The following is a 23,080-nucleotide window of genomic DNA, read 5'->3' on the forward strand; positions in this document are numbered from 1 at the left end:
GTGTACCAGGAGATCTTTGATGGACTTTGTTCTTTTGAAGGTTACTAGTGGGTTTTTCGGGATATCTGCACCAATGATGGGATCAGTCTTTAAAATATGCCAACTACGGCGCAGTATTTCTTTCAATCTGTTGGCATTGTTGCTGTAGGTTGTTATTAAACGGAATTTGCCCTCATCTGGTTTCTTATGATTTATTCTTTCCTTTAACAATTCAGCTCTATCAATCCCTGATACTAGTTTCAGAGTTTGAGTTAAGAGAGCAGGACAATAACCTCTTTGTACGAACCTATCTATACTATCTTTCGCTGCATTTTGGAAGTCGTCCTCTCGTGAGCAGTTGCGTTTGAGGCTCAATAGCTCCCCGTAGGGGATACTTCGTTTTAGGTTCACTGGGTGTCCGCTCTCCACGTGCAAAACGCTGTTACCAGCGGTGGGTTTGCGGTATAGGGATGTTGTTACTTGGTTGTCAATGATAGTTACACGGAGATCGAGGTAGCTCACTGCCACTGAGCTCACCTCGCCAGTGAACTTCAAATTAACATTGTTAGTATTCAAATGTGAGATGTAATCTCTGGCACTTTGTTCTGACCCCCTCCGTACCAGGAAGAGGTTATCAATGTATCTATGCCATTTGATCAAATTGCTAGTCCAAGTACTATTCCCTTCGGACCAGGCCACCTGCTCCTCCCACCAGCCTACGAATAAATTCGCATAGCTGGGGGCGAAGCAGGTTCCCATGGCGGTCCCGGAGATTTGTCTAAAGAGCTCACCCTGAAAAAGAAAAAAGTTATTCAACAGGCAAAATTCCGTTAGTTCCAGCAACATAGTACTGTGTCCCGCATACTTCAAAGGTCTCTTCATCATGAAATATTCAATTGCTTTCAAGCCTTGCGTGTGCTCAATGCAAGTGTATAAACTTGTTATGTCCATCACAATCAAAACATACATGGGATCCCAAACTAGGTCCTGCAGTCGTACAATGAACTCTTTCGTGTCCCTAATGTATGAAGATAATTTGAGCACTGATTGAAAGAGAAAGTGATCGATAAATACTGACAGATTCTCCGTTAGGCTGCCCATTGATGAAACTATTGGGCGGCCAGGTGGTGCCCTAAGATCTTTATGTATTTTGGGCAGGTGATAAAAGGTAGGAATTACTTGATAGTTTGATCGTAAAAAAAGATATTCCTCAGTATTCAACATATCTTTATTTTGCCATTTCTGTATTAGCTTGTCATATTCTTGTATGCTCTCTTGATATTTTCTCATGGTGGTAGGTTCATAATGTTCTCGGTTCAGAAGTTGTCTCTTGGCCTCTTCCACATACATGTCCTTAGTCATTATTACTACATTCCCCCCTTTATCGGAAGGTTTGTAGATTATTGAAGAGTCGTCTTGAAGATTTTTTAAAGCTTTTTTTTGTCCTGTGGTTAAGGAATTGGTGACTCTTCCTTTTTCATTCTTTTTAGACGTGCGTAGTCTTATTAGGTCTTTTATTACAGTCTCAGAAAAGATGTCGATCGAATCTTGGGCCATTTGTGGAAGGAAGTGGGAGATAGGTTTGAAAGGGCTGTGTGGAGCTTCTTGGACTATGCCCACCTTCCTACTTCTCTGTGTCAGACTTATTCCATCAGAGTTACTCACTGGGGTTTCAGATCTTATCTCCTCCAGAATGTCCAGGGTTTCCAAGTCACCCAATTGGATGCTGTCAGTCTCCAAAATTTTATTTTGTCGTGTTTCATGTGTTGTCGGTTTGGTTTTATAATACTTGTGTAACTTTAGTTTCCTGGTAAATTTAAAGAGGTCAATTCTGGTTTGGGTAAATTCCAGGTCTTTTTGAGGGCAGAACGAGAGGCCTAGTTTTAATACGGTTTCCTCATCCTTAGTCAGTTGTTTAGGACTCAGGTTCACAATAGTTAGAGTTTCAGATGTATTTAGCGGGTGCCTCCCTTCTTCGCTTTCCCGCGTGCCAGATTGTTGCCTCTGCCTCTTCCGCGTCCTCTTCCGACCGCCCCTCCTTGTTTTTCTGTGTCTGGTTCCGGGGGCTTTACTTCCCCCCCCCTGAGCCATGCATGTCGAATTAAATCGAATTCCTCGTGAAAAGGAGTTTTCATTGACCTTGATGGTCCTGCTGATACTTCTTCGTCAGATCCAGTGACTTCCGATTCCGAGGTTTCGATTCTTTCAGGGGGCTGTCCAGGATTTTGTTTTTGTCTAGATAAGTCTCTCCTTGGGCCATCAAATTTCTTGGCGAAAGTAAGAACTCTCCCCATTGAATAGTCCCGTTCGTCCCTATCAAATTTCTCCTCTTTTCTCAATCTGATCTTGGTTTCATATCTGGTCAGTCTTTTCTTCATTTCAACCATCATTTCTTGGTGTTGTGCGTTTTCCGGAGATTTCTCTAGTTCTTCCTCAAGTGATTTTATTTCCTCCAATGCCTTCTCCCTATCGCTCCATGCGAATTTGACAAGTAATAGTAAACTACCTTTACAGAATTCTGCAGTATGTATGTGCCATTCTTCAAGGAGCTGGGGGTCTGGATTTTCTTATGCTGGAATAGTGTATACGCGTAAGCCCCGTGGGACTCTCCCCACCTTGATGTAATTCTCCAGCGAGGTTGCTTCCCACCACTTCCGCGTCTCTCTTTCAAATAGTCTCTCAAGCTTTATATATTTCTGGGCCAGTGGATCTGTATTTTTGACCCTACTCACTGCCATGGTGCGTGTTTGTCCACATGTTTTTTTATTAAACATGCCGGCGGCCGCCTCCTCTCGCGCTGCATTGTTAAACATTAGTTCCTGGATTTTGGGACAACCAGTCTCGGTCTCCGTTTAAGGCGTTAACTGAAACTCAACCCCTCACCACACCCAAGCGTCCCACAACACGCTGTCAAAATAGAAACCACCCACCGCTAGAGCCCCGTCACTTTTGGTGCAACTGGAGCGATGATTTAACTTTTGACGGAGGCACCGCCCAAGCATAAGGACAATTTTTGGAGTCGCTTTCCGACGAGCCGAGGCTGACACTTGATATATAAGTGGAGTTGCCGGCGCGACCGGAGCGGAATAACCAACGACCGACTACACGAAAAAGTCGGGTAAGTCGACACCCACACCCTACAAAATTTCTATTTTGACAGCGTGTTGTGGGATGCTTGGGTGTGGTGAGGGGTTGAGTTTCAGTTAACGCCTTAAACGGAGACCGAGACTGGTTGTCCCAAAATCCAGGAACTAATGTTTAACAATGCAGCGCGAGAGGAGGCGGCCGCCGGCATGTTTAACAAAAAAACAGGTGGACAAACACGCACCATGGCAGTGAGTAGGGTCAAAAATACAGATCCACTGGCCCAGAAATATATAAAGCTTGAGAGACTATTTGAAAGAGAGACGCGGAAGTGGTGGGAAGCAACCTCGCTGGAGAATTACATCAAGGTGGGGAGAGTCCCACGGGGCTTACGCGTATACACTATTCCAGCATACGAAAATCCAGACCCCCAGCTCCTTGAAGAATGGCACATACATACTGCAGAATTCTGTAAAGGTAGTTTACTATTACTTGTCAAATTCGCATGGAGCGATAGGGAGAAGGCATTGGAGGAAATAAAATCACTTGAGGAAGAACTAGAGAAATCTCCGGAAAACGCACAACACCAAGAAATGATGGTTGAAATGAAGAAAAGACTGACCAGATATGAAACCAAGATCAGATTGAGAAAAGAGGAGAAATTTGATAGGGACGAACGGGACTATTCAATGGGGAGAGTTCTTACTTTCGCCAAGAAATTTGATGGCCCAAGGAGAGACTTATCTAGACAAAAACAAAATCCTGGACAGCCCCCTGAAAGAATCGAAACCTCGGAATCGGAAGTCACTGGATCTGACGAAGAAGTATCAGCAGGACCATCAAGGTCAATGAAAACTCCTTTTCACGAGGAATTCGATTTAATTCGACATGCATGGCTCAGGGGGGGGAAAGTAAAGCCCCCGGAACCAGACACAGAAAAACAAGGAGGGGCGGTCGGAAGAGGACGCGGAAGAGGCAGAGGCAACAATCTGGCACGCGGGAAAGCGAAGAAGGGAGGCACCCGCTAAATACATCTGAAACTCTAACTATTGTGAACCTGAGTCCTAAACAACTGACTAAGGATGAGGAAACCGTATTAAAACTAGGCCTCTCGTTCTGCCCTCAAAAAGACCTGGAATTTACCCAAACCAGAATTGACCTCTTTAAATTTACCAGGAAACTAAAGTTACACAAGTATTATAAAACCAAACCGACAACACATGAAACACGACAAAATAAAATTTTGGAGACTGACAGCATCCAATTGGATGACTTGGAAACCCTGGAAATTCTGGAGGAGATAAGATCTGAAACCCCAGTGAGTAACTCTGATGGAATAAGTCTGACACAGAGAAGTAGGAAGGTGGGCATAGACCAAGAAGCTCCACACAGCCCTTTCAAACCTATCTCCCACTTCCTTCCACAAATGGCCCAAGATTCGATCGACATCTTTTCTGAGACTGTAATAAAAGACCTAATAAGACTACGCAAGTCTAAAAAGAATGAAAAAGGAAGAGTCACCAATTCCTTAACCACAGGACAAAAAAAAGCTTTAAAAAATCTTCAAGACGACTCTTCAATAATTTACAAACCTTCCGATAAAGGGGGGAATGTAGTAATAATGACTAAGGACATGTATGTGGAAGAGGCCAAGAGACAACTTCTGAACCGAGAACATTATGAACCTACCACCATGAGAAAATATCAAGAGAGCATACAAGAATATGACAAGCTAATACAGAAATGGCATAATAAAGATATGTTGAATACTGAGGAATATCTTTTTTTACGATCAAACTATCCAGTAATTCCTACCTTTTATCACCTGCCCAAAATACATAAAGATCTTAGGGCACCACCTGGCCGCCCAATAGTTTCATCAATGGGTAGCCTAACGGAGAATCTGTCAGTATTTATCGATCACTTTCTCTTTCAATCAGTGCTCAAATTATCTTCATACATTAGGGACACGAAAGAGTTCATTGTACGACTGCAGGACCTAGTTTGGGATCCCATGTATGTTTTGATTGTGATGGACATAACAAGTTTATACACTTGCATTGAGCACACACAAGGCTTGAAAGTAATTGAATATTTCATGATGAAGAGACCTTTGAAGTATGCGGGACACAGTACTATGTTGCTGGAACTAACGGAATTTTGCCTGTTGAATAACTTTTTTCTTTTTCAGGGTGAGCTCTTTAGACAAATCTCCGGGACCGCCATGGGAACCTGCTTCGCCCCCAGCTATGCGAATTTATTCGTAGGCTGGTGGGAGGAGCAGGTGGCCTGGTCCGAAGGGAATATTACTTGGACTAGCAATTTGATCAAATGGCATAGATACATTGATGACCTCTTCCTGGTATGGAGGGGGTCAGAACAAAGTGCCAGAGATTACATCTCACATTTGAATACTAACAATGTTAATTTGAAGTTCACTGGCGAGGTGAGCTCAGTGGCAGTGAGCTACCTCGATCTCCGTGTAACTATCATTGACAACCAAGTAACAACATCCCTATACCGCAAACCCACCGCTGGTAACAGCATTTTGCACGCGGAGAGCGGACACCCAGTGAACCTAAAACGAAGTATCCCCTACGGGGAGCTATTGCGCCTCAAACGCAACTGCTCACGAGAGGACGAATTCCAAAATGCAGCGAAAGATAGTATAGATAGGTTCGTACAAAGAGGTTATTGTCCTGCTCTCTTAACTCAAACTCTGAAACGAGTATCAGGGATTGATAGAGCTGAACTGTTAAAGGAAAGAATAAATCATAAGAAACCAGATGAGGGCAAATTCCGTTTAATAACAACCTACAGCAACAATGCCAACGGATTGAAAGAAATACTGCGCCGTAGTTGGCATATTTTAAAGACTGATCCCATCATTGGTGCAGATATCCCGAAAAACCCACTAGTAACCTTCAAAAGAACAAAGTCCATCAAAGATCTCCTGGTACACAGCCACTTAGAGGCTCCCATTGCTAGGACTAATACTTTGGCAGAGATGAAAGGATTCTATCCCTGTGGCAAATGCAAGGCCTGTGCATACAGCAAAAGGGTCTTGGGCTATGAAATCCCGGGGGTGATGAGGAAGAAAACCATTGGTTCTTTCATCACGTGCCAAACACCGTATGTGGTGTATTGCCTGGTATGTCCCTGCAACTTAAAGTACATAGGGAGCACTATAAAATGTGTGAAGTTGAGAATCCTTGAACACATGAGGGCTATAGCCAATAAGGACATGACATCTCCTGTAGCAAAACATTTTGCTATCAAACATCGGAGCAATAGGGATATGCTACAATATTTCGGGGTGGATCAAGTACCGGAACATGAAAGGGGCGGCAATCGACTGTTGAAATTGAGACGTTTGGAGTCACGTTATATCATTGACTTACAGACAAAAATTCCAACAGGTCTGAACAGTGGGGAGGAATTAGCCGTCCACCTGGGTAAATAAACCGAATTTGTAAACACCAAGGCCAACTCATCTAATTCTGAAGGAACCTGTCTTAACCTGGGGGGGTGACCCCGGGTATTAATGAGCGGTTTCTAGTGATAGGAGCCGCCTAAGCCGATCCACGGCAAGATAGTAAAGGAATGTTCTATTCACTAGGCAACATCACTTATACTGTAGGGGAAAATGCTTAAACATGTACACTTAGCATGGGATATATTGCCTTGATAATCATTGAATCAAAAAATGTATATTTAAGTTGTACTCGTTTTTGATGGATTTTTTACCTCATCATAGATACTGATAAAAAATGTATATAATTGGTTAGCCGATTCACGGCTTTGCGAATCAACTGTATCGATTAATTTAAATGCAATTTTGCCTATTGATGTATGTAACAATGTTACTCTTGCACATTCCAATATGGCGCCCGCAGTTTTGAAGCGGGTAGTCCTTTTACAGTTTCCATCAGAAGTAACGCGCTGCATGAAATGTCTTCCTGGTAGCGTTTTTGTAATCACATTGACAAAGGGCTTGACCCGAAACGCGTCTGTACAAAGGATTAAAGGAATACTGAAACTCACCCCGCGAGTGCTGCTTTTCTTCTCTCTCGGCTGGGAGAGGAGTCTTTGGAGCTTTAATATTACACGGCGCACCAACCGTGTCGCGGCACCCAAAGCTAGAGCCCCGTCACTTTTGGTGCAACTGGAGCGATGATATATATATATATATATATATATATATATATAGCAATAGCAGATGGTGGGTATAATCATACAGATATCAAGATAAAAGGCTCACCTTATTGGAAAAGATGGCGTAGCACCACTTGTCCCACAGCTGCATGACTGCACTGCCACAAATCAAGGCAATAATCTTGGGTGAACATATGCCTGTTCTTCCAAGTTGCTGCATGGCATATACTCTCAGTAGGAATGCCAGCAAACAGGGCTGCCATTGTAGAAACTGCTCTTGTAGAGCGAGCTTTAGTATTTCCCCTCAAAGGCCTACCAGCCTTAGAATTACAGAATCAAATGGTTGCAAATATCTGAGAGTAGGAAGCTAGCTCTCTATATAGTATACTGAAACAAAATACACTCTGCAGAGAGTCCAATGGGTCCGTGATTGATTTACAAAGGCTAAAGTAGATGATACTAATGATCTCTTTTGTGGTAGTGTGGACGAGCAGTTAGACTTTTCAGAGGGTAGTGCTAAGCATTTGTTGTACTCACAGAGGTAATAAATGAGAAACACACTCAAAGAATACATCCAAGACCAATTTAGAAAAATAATAACTCTTTTTATATACAGTTTTAATGCAAGAACTATTTTCAGAGGGAAGTACTGAATTTCAAGTGAATTTACACAGATAAGTAGATAGTTTAAAGTTGTGCAATTGCATACCGTACAATCCTATGGGAGGGAAAAGCTGGTAGGTAAAGCACACAGCTCCGGTTTTAGGTTAGCAGGAAGCCAAGGTTCAATGTTCTACCAACAGTTTGCTGGGAGCATACCAAATACTACAGTGAGCAGGGAGTTGGTGGTTGGACCTACAGGGAAGGGAGGGGCCTCTTAAGATAGGCTGCCTAGGGGGACTTGCGGGCAAGTCTGAGAGCTCCCAAATGGGGACTAGGGTTGCCAAGGGCCTTAGGAACAAGAGAGCACAGCCAGTTTGTCGTTACCCAGACCTGGTGGGCTGAGTGAATAGCAGATAGATTGGCCGGCTCCTCTGCACAAAGGTGCTCCTCCTGATCAGGAGCCAACAGCGGGCAGGGGCAAATTCAGGTCAGCTGGGCCACTCTTGAGGTGGGTCTCAGGGGTGTTGATGTCCCTTAGCATCTGCTAGGCTCTGGGACAGCTGGAGTCCCGATTGGAGTCTTCGATGTTGGCCTTGGGTGCAGGGCGTTCAGTAACCGGGGGATCGATACTGCACAGCTCCAGTCAGTCCTGGTGCCTCCACACTCAGTGGGGAGACAGATCTGACATTCCAGAGCATGAGTACCTCTTACTGATTGGTTGCTGCACCGCTCGGGCCAAGGAGCTGCAAGTCGACGGACTGGACTCTGTGGTTTCGGTGCCTGCGGTCTGTAGGGGAGTAGCTGCTCTACTCAAAGGGAAATCTTGGGCAGTTAGTGAAGGCTAGTAGTCGTCTGGGGTTCTTAGAGTCCACACAGCAATAGGATGAGACAGTTCACATCAATTGTCAAATCTTGAAGTGGCAGGCAGGGGTTCACACCAAAATTCCACAACATGTACTCGGTTCTTGGGTTTAGCAGCTCTTCTTTGTCCTCTCTGCCTTTAGGTCAGTTTAATCTCTAATTTAGGGTTGAGGGGTGCCACTTAAATACTCAATTTAGGGGCATTAAGGGGAGTACTGTGTAGTAGCTAATGGGATGCCTACCTGTAGAGTGACTACACCCTCTAGATGATCAATTCATGTGGGAGGAGGGCATAACCCTGACCCTAATAGGCTAATTCTCTCCAACAGAAGATGGGGGAGTCTGAAAATGGGGTCCACATCAGCTGGCCTGCTTAAGGGGTGGTTCTGGTTGAATGTTGGCACACCTCCTAATCTAACTTATTTTACTGTCTATCTTGCTGCCAAATAGTGGGGCCACGAAAGGGGGTTGGGCACCTGCACTATCTGGAGAGGCCTAGAGTTGCATGTCAAAGGCGATAGGGCCTTTGAAGTTTCCCCCCTGGAATGTTATTCTTGCTTGATGGAGGAGCGAAGGCTCTCCCCTCAGGAGGTCAGAAACCTGTCTATGGTGGCTGTCTGGTTAAGACCAGTCAGTCAACATACTAGTAGTCTGTACCTCGAAGGTGCCCTCTGTGTACATGTATAAATAAATCCAGCACTGGTATTAGTGTGGGTTTATTAAGACGATGTGCCAGATGTACGACAGGATTTTGCATGCACAAACGGGTTTGCGACCCGTTTACGCATGCAAAATCCCTGTGGGCCATGTACTAACACTATTTTGCGAGTCACAAAAAATTGCAACTCACAAAATAGTGTTTATCGACTCGCAATTAGGAAGAGGCGTTCCAAGGGCGTCCCTTCCTAAGTACGACTCGCAGCCCTCTGTATGAATGTTTTGCAACCGCAATTGCAGTCACAAAACACTCGCAATTTACCACCCTCTTCAAGAAAAGGCAGATGAAAATATTTTTTAGGGGCAGGCAGTGTTCCCAGGGACCAATACCTGTCCTTAAAAAATGAAACAAAAACGTTTCTTTCTTTAAAATTAAATGCATCCCGTTTTCCTTTAAGGAAAACGGGCTGCATTAAAAAAAACTACTGTATTTAAAAGTAGTCCCAGCCATGGAGGTCTGCTGAGCCCAGCAGGCCACAATACCTCGGAGGGCCTACCATTCTCAATGGGGTAGCAAATTGCGAGTGCCTCATTAATATTCATGAGGCATGCAATTTGCAACCTGATTGAGAATCGCAAGTAGTGTCTCAGACATCGTAGTACATTGGAAATTGTGACTCACAATTTGTGACTCGCAATCGAGCGCAAATTGTGAGTCGCAATTTCTAATGGTCGTACATCTGGCCTGATGTGTTTGGTCCCAAACACCTTGGGGTACAGTGAAGCAATCATGTAGCTGTGGAACTCGTAATGCCGAGTGTCCAGCCCACATACTCATTATGACTCCCATGTGCATTGGTAATATCTAAGGGGGAACTTAGATATCACCAGGACATAGGCACAGTGCCCTGCTGGGGTGAATTCAATTCTTCGTCTGTGGGTTCAGAAGGGGAAAAGCTAGAAAATGGGTTGATTAACCATCAGATATTTCCCCAGCAGAATTAGTGATCTAAGTTCTGCACGCACTCCTTGAACCCTAGGATTCCCCAAAGCAAGTTCTAGTTCTGACCGCACACAATCACCACCTCGAATCACCAACTACAATTACTCTTTAGCCCATTGTGCACAACTGACAGACAAAAACGTCCAAGTTTGATAGTTCAGGAGAAATAGTTACTGTTTTGACAAATTTAAAAGAAATTACGAAAGGGAACTTCATGTAAAGTCTGACCGGTCAATCATTTAAGTGGATGTCAAAAAGTCACTTTATAAGGGAGATATTTATGAACAAATAAATGGAGATGCTCCAGAGGGCTTGTACAGAGTACGACAGAGAAGCGAACAGTGTGCACATAACAAGAAACCAGCGCACACACTAACAACCCCACTATAGACAGAAACGACGCAGACGCGTTTAATCAGCGTTAATGTTGCCAGAGTGATCGTGACACAGTTTGTTCATTTAGAAAAGGTTCTCAAGTGCGACTGCTGACGCACCCAAGCCTGGATAAAGTCTACCTGCTGACCATCAAAAGTAAAAACCAATCCCACTCACGTGTAGCAGATGTTTCCCAGCAGACAGAATCATTCTTCCGGGAACCAAAATACTTCAGCTCATACACACCCTCCATATAAACACGGGTGCAACGTCGTCATCTTTCCTGGTTCTTCGCTTCAGTACCTGCTCTACCTCTTTGTAAGGAATGTCTATAGGGTCAGATTGGAACAAAAAAAGGCCCCATATCCAAAATAAAAGTTGCCCCCATTTGTGAATTAGATAGCTAAAACAGTGGTCCATGTTTGCAGTTTGAGGCAGTTTCGGACTTGTAAAGACACGCTGTAGAAGTATTTTGCAAGGGATCGAACTGCATGGATTTTATCTTACTGCAGGCAATGTTTCTTTTAATAGCAGGAAAATCAACAGTAAAAAAGCATTGGCAAAGGCAATAGGTTTCACCTATCCGAGAGCTATTGACTTTGGCAATGTGTTTTAGCCATTATGTACCTCAGTGTAGCTGCTGTTCTGCGTGGCTAAAAGTGAGTGGTGTGTAGTTGGGTGGGGTAGATTGGAGCAAGGTAGATTGGGGTAGAGTAGAGAGGGGTGGATGGGGAGATTGGGGTAGATTGGAGTGGTGTGAAGTGGGGTAGATTGGAGTAGACTGGAGTGGGGTAGAATGAAGTGGGGGAGCTGGGTAGTTAGAGTAGTAGATTGAAGTGGGGTAGATTGGGGTGGAATTGGGTAGACTGGGGTGACGTGGGGTAGGTTGGAGGGGTAGATAGATCAGAGTAGATTGAGGTAGATTAGAGTAGAGTAAAGTGTAGTGTGTTAGATTAAAGTTGGGGTAGATTAGGTGGATTCTAGTAGGGTAGGGTGGAATGCATTGGGGTCGATGGGGTAGTTTAGAGTTGGGTAGATTGGGGTAGAGTGGAGTAGATTGGGGTGATGTAGAGTAGATCGGAGTGGAGTGGGGTAGATTGGATGGGGTAGATTGGAGTGGGGACATGGCTTATAGAAAAAAAAGCAGTATGATGTGGTCAACCCTGGCTGCACTATTTCACTTTTAAAAAAAACTTTAAGCCATGTTGCACAACAGCTTGCACTGCTGTAGAAGATTTAGAAAAAAACATTGACAAAGCCAATAGATTTTGCATAGGCGAAACCAATATGTTTTGCCAATGCTTGTTTCAAGTTGATACTGAGACCAATATATATTAATGTAACTCACTTCTATTTATTCTTTAACAGGTCAAATGACATAGTTAAAGGTCTATTTTAATGTTAATCACCATCTTTTTCAACATTTTAGACAGAAAGCTCTTTGTATGTTTCCTGAAAGACCAGCTTCACCTGTGTGCAGCTTTTTGGAATTCTATTCGGATGGCCAGGTGCACATTCCTTTCCCTCACATACTCCACCAAAGTCCATGATCTTTTGCACAGACAAACAAGTTACTTGCCTTGTCTGATCGAGACTCTATCTAGCCACAGATTCCTTACCGTAGAATTATCAGACAGAGTTTCTACCAGATAAGGCGTTACTGAAGGTATCTGATAGAGACTTCTAGCTGCAGATTCCTTACCTTAGAATACATACCCAAGCAACACCACCCACAGGTGGGACTACAAGGAATATTTACACTAAAAAGTCAGGGCAAAGATCACATGCCTACATGGAAGTTTTCGAACGATCAAAGAAGGGACATGCCTTGTAAAAAATCTAATTGAGAATTTACTATAGACTTGGTATTCAAGGAATAATTTTTTCAACTGTAGCTACCCATGTAAGAGAGTGGGTACAGGGAAATTCTAAGAGTGAGCACTCATAAGAGGCATGGGCAACAGGAGGAGGAAGCTTTAGTGGTAAGAAGAAACTCATCCCATAAGACTATGTGGAGCCAGGAGATAGGAGTAAGGGTGCCTGAGCTGTCTGCTGTGCACAGGTAGAGACTGTGACGCACAACGTGATTCTGCTACGGTGCTCACTCCGTGTCCCCGCCTGCTCAAGGAGTGGCAGCGCTGGCCCAGGGAGGGGGAGAGTACCCGCAGCTATCCCATGGAGTAGCGCCAAGTAGGAATAAGGGTGCCTAGCCATGCACAGGTGGAGAATGCCAAGCACAAGTTAATACTAGTATCGTCTTCACTCCAGATCTCTTTCTGCCCAAGAGGAGGCAGAGAGAGCAGAAGCGAGGGCCAGCATCACACTCACCCCGTGTCTCTGTCCTCGTAGAAGTAGCGCAGCTCCTCCGTTTGGCTCAAAAAACGCTGCATCGAAGGCGTGGATGTAAGATGCCGGACTGAGTGAACTCGCCCCGTCTGCCGCTGGTAAACATCGGACACAACTGTGAACGTGGCTTCCCTTGGATAACACAGAGCCACATACAGCCAGTCCCCTCTGCAGGGAAGAAAGAAAACACACCGTGAAATCCAAGTCGTGTCGTTTATAGGCCGCTTTATGGACCCGTTTACAACTTGTCAAATCTTGAAAGGCACGCCTCAGTATGTGAGGAGCAAGAAATGAGTGAATGACCCTGCGTTGCACAGCAGTCGGCCTGTTAGTTACAGTTTCCAATCTCTACGTGGAGATACTGGGCATCTGATACACGGGTCATTATCCCCCCAACAGTAGGCAGAGAAAACTAGGCCAGGGCAAAGTTTAATTTACACCAGCGTAATTTGCATCATTCTGGAAATTTCGTATTATGCTTATTACCATGGCATTTCGTACCAAAATATAGCACAAATAACTGTTTTGCAGTTTGCATGATTACACGTAATTGCATGTAATTTTCACGAAATTTCATATAATTACACAAATACAAATGATACAAATTTTGCACACCCATAATTTTTTTTAAATAACCGTGGTGTGTCCTGTTGAAGTGATTACTCAGAGCACCTACATTTTTGCTTAGGAAAGGCTGAAAAATAAATTGCTACACATTTTCTAAAATCGAATCAAAATACATCGAGAGCCACATTCTTATTGATTGGTGGTTGGGCAACCTGGCCAGAGAAGGGCCCACTCAACACCGGCAACACAAGAACAATGTATTAGATTTGTATTGAATCCCCAGCTAGGGTTGACCTTGAATGCTAAACTGGCAGTGACAGCTTTATGTATGAAGTACAACTCTTTGCAAAGTTCGGCAAAAAAGTGTCTTTTTTAAGAGTGTAACTCTAGGCTGCATCCTATGGATGCATGAACATTTTTTAAAGTATTTTATAGTCTATGTGGTCACTAATATAAAAAAGCTTAATGCTTCTAGTTGACAAACTGAAAATATAGGTTGGGCCATACCAGTTTGAATGTCATGACAACGTCTAGTCAGAGTTATCCACGTTTATTAAAAAAATGAATACTCTAGGGAGAAGCACTGATATCTTGTGAACCACTCGGCCAGACATCAGACTTTTGCCGCCATAGCCGCTGCAATGTAAGAAATTGAAAGCTATGTTATGTTCGAAATTATATCATGATAATTGGAGCTGGAGGGGTCTGCTACATGATGCTATGTTTAAACGTGTTGCTATTAAGTAATTATGCTGATGCATTATGTTGGCATATGGGCACGTTTCAAAGTGCTCACATGCCCCGAAGGGATCGTTCGAGAAAATATATGTTTTAATGACCCTTGTCCTTTTGCAACTCCATTAAGTACTCGCATGGTGAACACTATGTACACAGTGAGCTTTCTGTTGGCCGAGGTGCCCGAGGTGGCAGCGATGGACCATCAAGATTTATCAACAGATGCATGCAAGCCAACATTTTGGAAAGTGGGAGATTAAAAAAGAATAGTCTGGAGAATGGATTTCTTCCAATGTCTTATATTGTTGCCAGCATCGGGTCTGTTGGCCTGTATGGGATTTGCAAGCATGCTGCTGCAGGATCGGATATCAGAAATGTAAATATATTTTTTTTCCATACCGGTCAGGATCACAGAGAAATTGCTATATGGCAGGCAGAGAAAGTGTGAGAAAAATCGTTTGCACTTGTTTCCAGGAGCAGGTTACTGTCAGTGCATACTCGGAGTCACACAGGAGCAGTCCCTGTCGACAGAAGACCGCCAAGGAATCCGTTTTTGCATGCAGGTGTCGGAAGGCGGGAGAATTTCCTTGAAATCAATATGATTGGTACTTGGGCAGATGGGGTTACATGTCATCTGCAGCCCGCCCAGTGCGTGTGAGTGCTGTCCATGTAACACAAACCTGCTCCCACTTGACAGGAGTGGCCCAGACAGCCGCGGCCCGTGGAGGGAATTACGGTGGGGCAGGAAGGCGGGGAGGGGCAGGGTGGAGGGTGCTAAAAACCGGCATATGGATAATTGCAGGTAAGTGAACAATTTAATTAATAAAACGAATTTCGTAGCGCGCCTTGCATCGTAAAATGCGATGCAGTGCAGTAGAACGTCTGTCTACACGTTGCATCACAATGTCACGACAAGGACGCACAACTAAACCAGACAAACAGACTCAAATGTGTGGTTTTTCTTGTGTGAATACATGCCGAACATCTCGCACAATTATTCTCAAAACACGTACAGGAATGTGAAAAGCAGCAACTAAAACGCTTCACTTCATAACTGTGAACTACGGAAGGGTCAACGAACACAGGCAGCATCGCAGGGCGAGGGGAGCTCTGGGAACCATTTGTTTCATTTTAAAGTGTCTACTTTGCCTTTTCACCTGCCAGAATTATAACAAAGGCCAGAAGCAGGGAACAGAAGCCAAGAAGGCTAGAGGCAGTAGTACCTGCCTATTTTCCACTGGCTACTTTCAGGCTCTGAGCAGTTTACGATCTGCAGGCTCCAGTAGGTGATTCACAGCGCAGACTGCAGTGGTAGATCTGAGACACACGTAAGTCCACAGATTTGAAGATGTCACGGTCACAGCAGGACCCAAAATTGGTACGCTACTCAGCTGCCATGAATTAAACGGAGGGTGAGAGGACTCCCACTCCCACTTCTAAGCATCCCTCTGAGACAAATTCAAGGCACTTTACAGGCAGTAAGATCCACCTCACTCTCCAGTGCACAAGGAAAAAATCCATCTTTCTACACAGCTCCACACACACACTATACTAGGCCTGCACTCAAGACACCCACACAAAGTCCCTCCAAGGGTACGACACACCAGCACCGATATCCTCAGACGTCAACACCACAGCACGCAACCTCCACCAATGGATCGCAAACTGCGCAGACACCCTTGCCCCCCTCAAGAAAGTCACTGGCAAAAAACACATCAAGAAAGCTAGCTGGTTCACTCTGTGCTTCAAGAGTCGAGACGCACCTGTAGACGGCTCGAGAAGGCACGGAGGAACAACAAAACCCCAGAAGCCCAGGCCCCTTCAAAGCAGCCACCACCGCACACCACCACATATTCAGCACCACAAAGAAGAAGGCCCTCTAGGACAGAATCACCAACAACACACATAATAGCAAAGAACTCTTCAGCATCATCAAGGAGTTCGCCTAACCCAACAGCGAGGCCACAGATATCCAACCCTTCCAAGACCTCTGCAACAGACTTGGAACTGTCTTATACCACAAGATCAAGACCATCTACGACAACTTCAACACCCCGGACCACCCCACTGTGCCAGCAACCACCACAACCGGCGCTGAACCCTCCTGACCGAAACTCCACAGCTGGTCCCCACTCACCATGAACGACACCATAAAGACCATGAAAAGTATCCACTCCGGAGCACCTTCGGACCGCTGCCCGCACCACCTCTTCCACAATCGCACCTGAGCTATGCCGAACCATCAACTGCTCCCTCGATACCACCACCTTCCCCGATGACTGGAAACATGCAGAGATCAACCCCCTCATGAAGAAACCCTCTGTGGACCTGACAGACCTTAAGGACTTCTGGTCTATCTCCCTGCTCCCCTTCACAGTCAAAGTCTTCGAAAAAGTCATCAACTTCCAGCTCGCCGACTTTATCAAAACCAACCACATCCTGGAAATCTCCCAATTTGGATTCCGACGCGATCATAGCACGAGACCCCCCTCCTTGCAATGACATCCGCTCCTTCCTTGACCAGAGTGAAACTGCAGCCCTCATCCTACTGGACCTCTTGGTGACCTTTGACACCGTCTCCCACTGCACCGTAGCCAGAAGACTCCACAACGCTGGTATCCGAGACAAGGCCCTCAACTGGATCCGCTCCTTCCTCACTGGCAGAAAACAATGGGTTAGACTCCCATAGTACCTCTCGAAACCGACAGAGATCAGCTGCGTTGTACTCCAGGGCTCCTCCCTCAGCCCCACCTTCTTCAACGTCTACATGGGCACTCTTACAGCCATCATCAGGAACTACAGGCTCAACATTGTCTCCTACGCCGACGACAACCAGCTAATCCTCTCATTCCCCAAAGAACCCAATTGCCAACAGGAACAAATTCCACAAAGGAATGAAAGCCGTCACCGCCTGGATGAAGGACAGCTGCCTGAAGCTTAACTCGACAAGACAGAAGTCCTCATCCTGGGAGCCTCCTCCTCCACTTGAAATGACTCCTGGTGGCCCTCTGCTCCAGGAAATCCCCTTACCCCCACGAACCACGCACAAAACCTCTGCATCGTACTGGACTCCTTGCTCATAAATAAACCCTGCTAGATAAACACTGTACCCTCTGCCTGCTTCAGCACACTCTGCCTGCCTTAAAAGACCTTCAGATGGATCCCCACTGAATACAAGAAGACAGTCATCCATGCCCTCATCAGCAGCACCCTCTACGCCGGCGTCACCCAGAAACTTCGCCGAAGACTACAGAATGTCCAGAACACCGCAGCAAGACTAATCCTCAACATCTTCCAGCACAGCCACATCACTAAGACCTCCACAATTTCCACTGGCTCCCAGATGACAGAAGAATAACTTTCAAACTCTTCACCCGAGCCTACAAGGCACTTCACAACGCCGGACCCGTGTCCCTGAATCACATCCTCACATTCCATGTACCCAACAGGCATCTCTGCTCCGTCCAGCTTTCCCTGGCTACCGTCCCACGAATCTGCAAGACCAGAACTGGAGGAATGTCCTTCTCCTATCTCACCTCCAAGACAAGGAACACCCTGTCCATCCACCTCAGGAAGTCACCCTTGCTGACGCAATTCAGGAAGGACCTCAAGACCTGACTCTTCGATTAACTCGGTACAAAAGGGGGTGGTGATGGACGGAGCATCTGAACCAATGCTCCTTCCATCACCACCCTCTTTTGTACCGCTTTGTTCGCCATAAGTTGGCAGGGTATGCTCAGACGTTAGGCCCTTGCTCACTTTGCCACTGGACTCAAGCAAGCCTGGCTGAAGATGGCTGAAATGTCAGAAACCGGTCCTAGGAAGCTTGTTTCCGGTCCAGGGAAGGCATGCCTTGGCAGTTCAGGCTGGACTGTTCCCATGAGGCACAGGGTCAGACTGATTTGCATATGGACATGTCTGAACTGGGGTGGCAGAGTGGGCTAAAGAACGGTGATGGATTAAACCCAGATCTGTTGACTGGGTGTGAGTGTTTGATTGGTTCAAATGCTCCGTTCATCACCACCCCCTTTTGTACCGCTTTGTTCGCCATAAGTTGGCAGGGTATGCTCAGACGTGAGTCCCTTGCTCACTTTGCTACTGGACTCAAGCAAGCCTGGCTGAAGACGGCTGAAATGCCAGGAACCGGTCCTAGGAAGCTTGTTTCCGGTCCAAGGAAGGCATGGCTTGGCAGTTCGAGCTGGACTGTTCCCATGAGGCACGGGTCCGACTGATTTGCATATGGCCATGTCTAAACTGGGGTGGCAGAGTGGGCTAAAGAACGGTGATGGATTAAACCCAGATCTGTTGACTGGATGTGAGTGTTTGATTGGTTCAGATGCTCCGTCCATCACCACCCCCTTTTGTACGTCTTCGATGAACTCAGCACTTAGTCTGATCCGCTATGCTCCCCCACACGCAACGCCTTGAGACCCTCACCGTTGAGTAGACACGCTGGACAAACCCCTGATCGATTGATTGCATCTAGGCATGCTAGGCCCCTAAATACCTGCTGTGAGTTAATAATATAACAACCTTAACTCAGCATAGCAAGGTGGAAGGCCTCTTCTTTTTTCTTGCACGGCGAAATTGTATTTTAATTGACGTGGCAGTATGGGATTCCTCTTCCTCTTAAATAGCAGGGTGAGTTTTAGGATGAGGCCTTCCATATTTCAATGTAAGAGGTGGTCTCCCATCCCTCCATGTTAGAGGAGTCTTTCCACCCTGTGGTGCTAGTGGACTGCTCATTTCTCTCACGAAAAGGAATACTCCTGCCCCAAAATGTAAAAAAGAGGGTTTGCATACCACCATCTAAGAGCAGGTGAATCCAGTGGGAGGATCATTCAGTAGGAGGCTCAGTTGGGGCTCATTTCTCCCACGAAAAGGAATGCTCCTGCCCCAAAATGTAAAAAAGAGTGTTTGCATACCACCATCTAAGAGCAGGTGAATCCAGTGGGAGGATCACTCAGTAGGAGGCTCAGTTGGGGCTCCTCTGCTAAGGCGGAGGAGCGTTGCCCCACTGCTCTTAGAGTAGGAGAAAGGAAAAATAAAATGATATTAACCCCTTTATTGTCATTTTATTTTTCACTACAGGGCTAGGTTTGGGCAGGGTTGGGTTGACAGGGGGAGGAGTGGTTTGCACTTCCTAAGTGCTCATGACTGCTTGGCCAGCCCTCTTGAGCTGGCCACACAGTCATGCATATTTTGCATGTTTCCCACCAGGCTGCATTACACAGCCTGCTGAGGAACATTCCCAGGCTCCCATTCCCATATCTGAGAGCCGAACCATGAGCTCAGACCATTCACAACACTGTTTTGCAGTGCTGTGATTGGCTATGGGGAGGGAGCCTGTGTGCTTCCTGCTTCCGCCAAAGCTGAGGAGATGGCGGTGTAGGAAGGGACCAAATTGGAATAGAGACATCGGTCAGCAATAGGTAAGTGTTTTTTTATTTCCCCACGCCCTACCACCCCCATTCTCTGCCAGCCACCACAAACCTCCCACATTCAAGTTGAGCTTGAGTTGAAGGCTGGAAGTCAGACACAGAGGAAGGCCTGCCACAATGGAAATGATTGATCCAGCCGATGTATGGGAGCATTAAATGGGCTCTTAGGATAAATGGAGAAGGAACACTGGTGGGGGAAATTCATACCTGGGTTGGGCTGCAAGAGCCTTCCATGACGAGTTCTGGGGAGAGGGGGGTGTTGTTGTGAGAATGTATTATGCTAACGGGGCTAGGCATAACTACGTATCATTTTCAAGGACAATTGGAGTACGGTTTATTTTTTTATAAAATATTTGTCTCCAGCGTGTCTAGATAAAGGTTATTTTCCCATCGCAGTCGTAACCTATGATATGACATTTGTAAAGTAACTGTGCTTGCAGACATGGCATCCCTCAGAAACACTACAGACCTAAGTGTGCAATATTCAGACGTCTGATAAAAAATCCATTGCAAAAATATTGTGTGGACAGGATATCATATCAAAAATTCTGAAGCCTAAAATATTGAGAAAGTAAGTGCAAATAGCAGCAGCCGCCTGTCCGTACAGGCTGAGGGGCCATGACCCCCCCACCTTGTTCCAGACAAGGCGAGTGTCTGTCAGACTGACTAAAGGTCAGCCTGACAGACACTCTTCTTGTTCAAATCAGGCATGCAGGAGCTAGACATGAGCTAAATGTGCAGACCCCTGGTGCCCGAGCAGAAATTTGCCAGGTTGAGAAGTTCACTGCCCTGTGGACGAGACCTCCTTAGCCTGACAAAAGTGCCTCATGATGAGGGGAAATGTCACTGATTGCCTCAGATCTGAGCACTTCAGTTTTAAGCCCTGTAGTGCCCTTGGCCCGAATGTCAATCAGTGACACCTCGTGGGGTGGGGTCAGCAGTCTCAGTGACCCCAGCCCACTGTGTGCAAGGTTGGGACTGCTGCCTTCCCTCATTGGCTGGCCCTAAGGTCATCTAATGAGGGAAAGCAGCTGTCCCAACCCTCCTGGGACCTCCGAGGTTTTCCTATCAGAGAGCTGCAGTTAAGGTAAGTTGTATGTGTTTTGTTATGTTTGGTGTGTGCGCGTTATATATGAATGAATATGTGTTTATTAATGAGTATTGTGAATGGGTGTGTGTGTGCGTGTGTGAATGCATGGGTGTGAGTGAGGTGTATGTTTGCCTCTGTGGCACACCTGGGACCCCCGGTAAAATTACCAGCCACCACTGGCAAACACGTAAGTATTTACTCTTCTTAACTTCACATCTACGTACCTTGAAGAAATATCTTTTTAATATTGTTAAGGGAAGTTTCTGTGGGAAAGCATAGTTTTACTATACTTAACTCCACATCTACGTACCTTGAAGAAATATCTTCAAGATATGTAGATGTGGAGTTAAGTATAGTAAAACTATGCTTTCCCACAGAAACTTCTCTTAACAATATTTTTGTCCTCGATATTTTTGTCACTGTATTTTGGCCATACTATATTTGTTCTTGATATTTTATCCAAACATCTCAATGTGCAGAGTGCACCTAACATGATGTACTACACAGCAGATATGTGCCTGCTATATTCAGTAAAGACATGCTATAGGGCCTATTCAGAAACTGCATTTTGCAATATGCTTAGTATTACTACAACTACTGACACAATGCTATTCACAAACTTGCATACGGAGGTCAACACCTCCTCCTCTCCTGTCTTTTATATGCAAAGGTATACGCTCTGGTAGTAAATGTGGGAGTGACAAGGAGGAATGGGTGGAAACTGGAGAATATTTCCTAAAAAGGGGAAGGGGCTAATTGAGGCGAATGGAGGCTTAAGGGAGGAGTTGGGAGGAGTTTAGGGAGGGAGATGCCCACACATAAAAATTTAAGCCAATTGCTATTCATAAACTGTATTTCTATAATTACTAAAGCCAAAAAGAGGAAACAAAAGTCATAAATGTATTCCAGCTCAGACCTATTGTAAGACCAGCATCCCACAAGACAAACCTCAGGTACTGCTGCACCCTTCTGTAGAAAATAATGGAGGTATGGACTTAATAGAGAGACTTTTAAATGTTTCCTATACTTTACAATAAGGAGGTCCAGGTAAAGTCTTCGTATGTTAAAGTATAGGGAAAGTTAAAAGTTGATTAAACTAGAAAAAACAGCAACAATATAGTTAATGTTAAATATTAATGTCAATTAAATTTATACATTTAGTTTAAATGTAGACCAACATAAAAAATGCTACACTAGTCACTTAATTTTGAAGTAAACATTTAATTAATTTAAATACATTAAATTAAATAAAAAATATTTGTAATTAAATTAAATTATTTTTCTGAAATTTAAATAAAACAAACACAAGAAGTATGTATCACTAAATATTAAAAGTGGTGTATAGCATTAATTATGAGTAATTGAATTATATTTTAATGAAACTTTTTTAACATTAAGTCAAATTTATATATATTTTTTAAAAGTCAAAATAAATTCTTTGAATTTAGCATTCTTTCTTATGGGTTCTTATTTAAGTGACTGCCACCATTTTTCTCTATTGAAGGGTACTGCAGTACCAATGGTTGGCCATGTGTTGTGCTGGACTTACTACTGCTCCTCATTAGCTGTAGTAACTTGCACATGCCAATTTGGCGCCATCCTCGTTTTCAGTCGATGGAGATTTGTAAGTTCATATTTCGCACTAACTTTACACTTGTGAATGGTGAATAACCACAATTAGTAAAGTCACTCAAAAGTGTAAGAGTAAATTTACACAGTAAATTATTCACAAGTGTAAGTGTAAGTTACCTTTGTGAATAGCCCCACGTGTGTTGTTAAGGTTGCCTACTGAACAGAGCACCTGCCCAGCGAGCTTCGGGCTATGAATCGCAGCAAGGTATTTTACATCTTCATCTGAGGCTGATAAAATGAGTACTGATATGTTTGTTAATAATAATGCCTATTGTTTAAGCTCCCTAATGCAGTTATAAATGCAAGATATTAATAGTAGTTAGTACTCTAAATCAATATGCTGAGTAAATACAAGGCCTATTTGTGGTGATATAGTGCATGAAGGCAGAAAGAGACAGGAAGTGTGGACTACTGCATCTACTGAACTGTTGACCTCGTGATATTCATCTCTCCCTCTGTGTAACTTTATTGCTGGGAAGCTGATGAAAGCCTATTGACTTTTCTCGTAAGGGCCAGACTTATGAAGCATTTGTTTAAAATGAGCAGAGCACA

The 23,080-nt window shown here is 44.7% G+C and overlaps 1 protein-coding gene across 1 annotated transcript in view; it reads right to left on the reverse strand.

The window, feature by feature from the left end:
- The window catches only part of LOC144823963 (cell surface hyaluronidase-like), a 582,809-nt gene that overhangs the window by 60,549 nt on the left and 499,180 nt on the right, over positions 1-23,080 (reverse strand). Inside the window, exon 20 of the mRNA XM_078682928.1 lies at positions 13,046-13,231. Within this exon, the coding sequence (XP_078539054.1) occupies positions 13,046-13,231 (186 nt within the window). The remainder of the gene's footprint in view (positions 1-13,045; positions 13,232-23,080) is intronic.

This window comes from Lissotriton helveticus, chromosome 3_1 (genome assembly GCF_964261635.1).
Source record: "Lissotriton helveticus chromosome 3_1, aLisHel1.1, whole genome shotgun sequence".
In the NCBI taxonomy this organism is placed as follows: domain Eukaryota; kingdom Metazoa; phylum Chordata; class Amphibia; order Caudata; family Salamandridae; genus Lissotriton; species Lissotriton helveticus.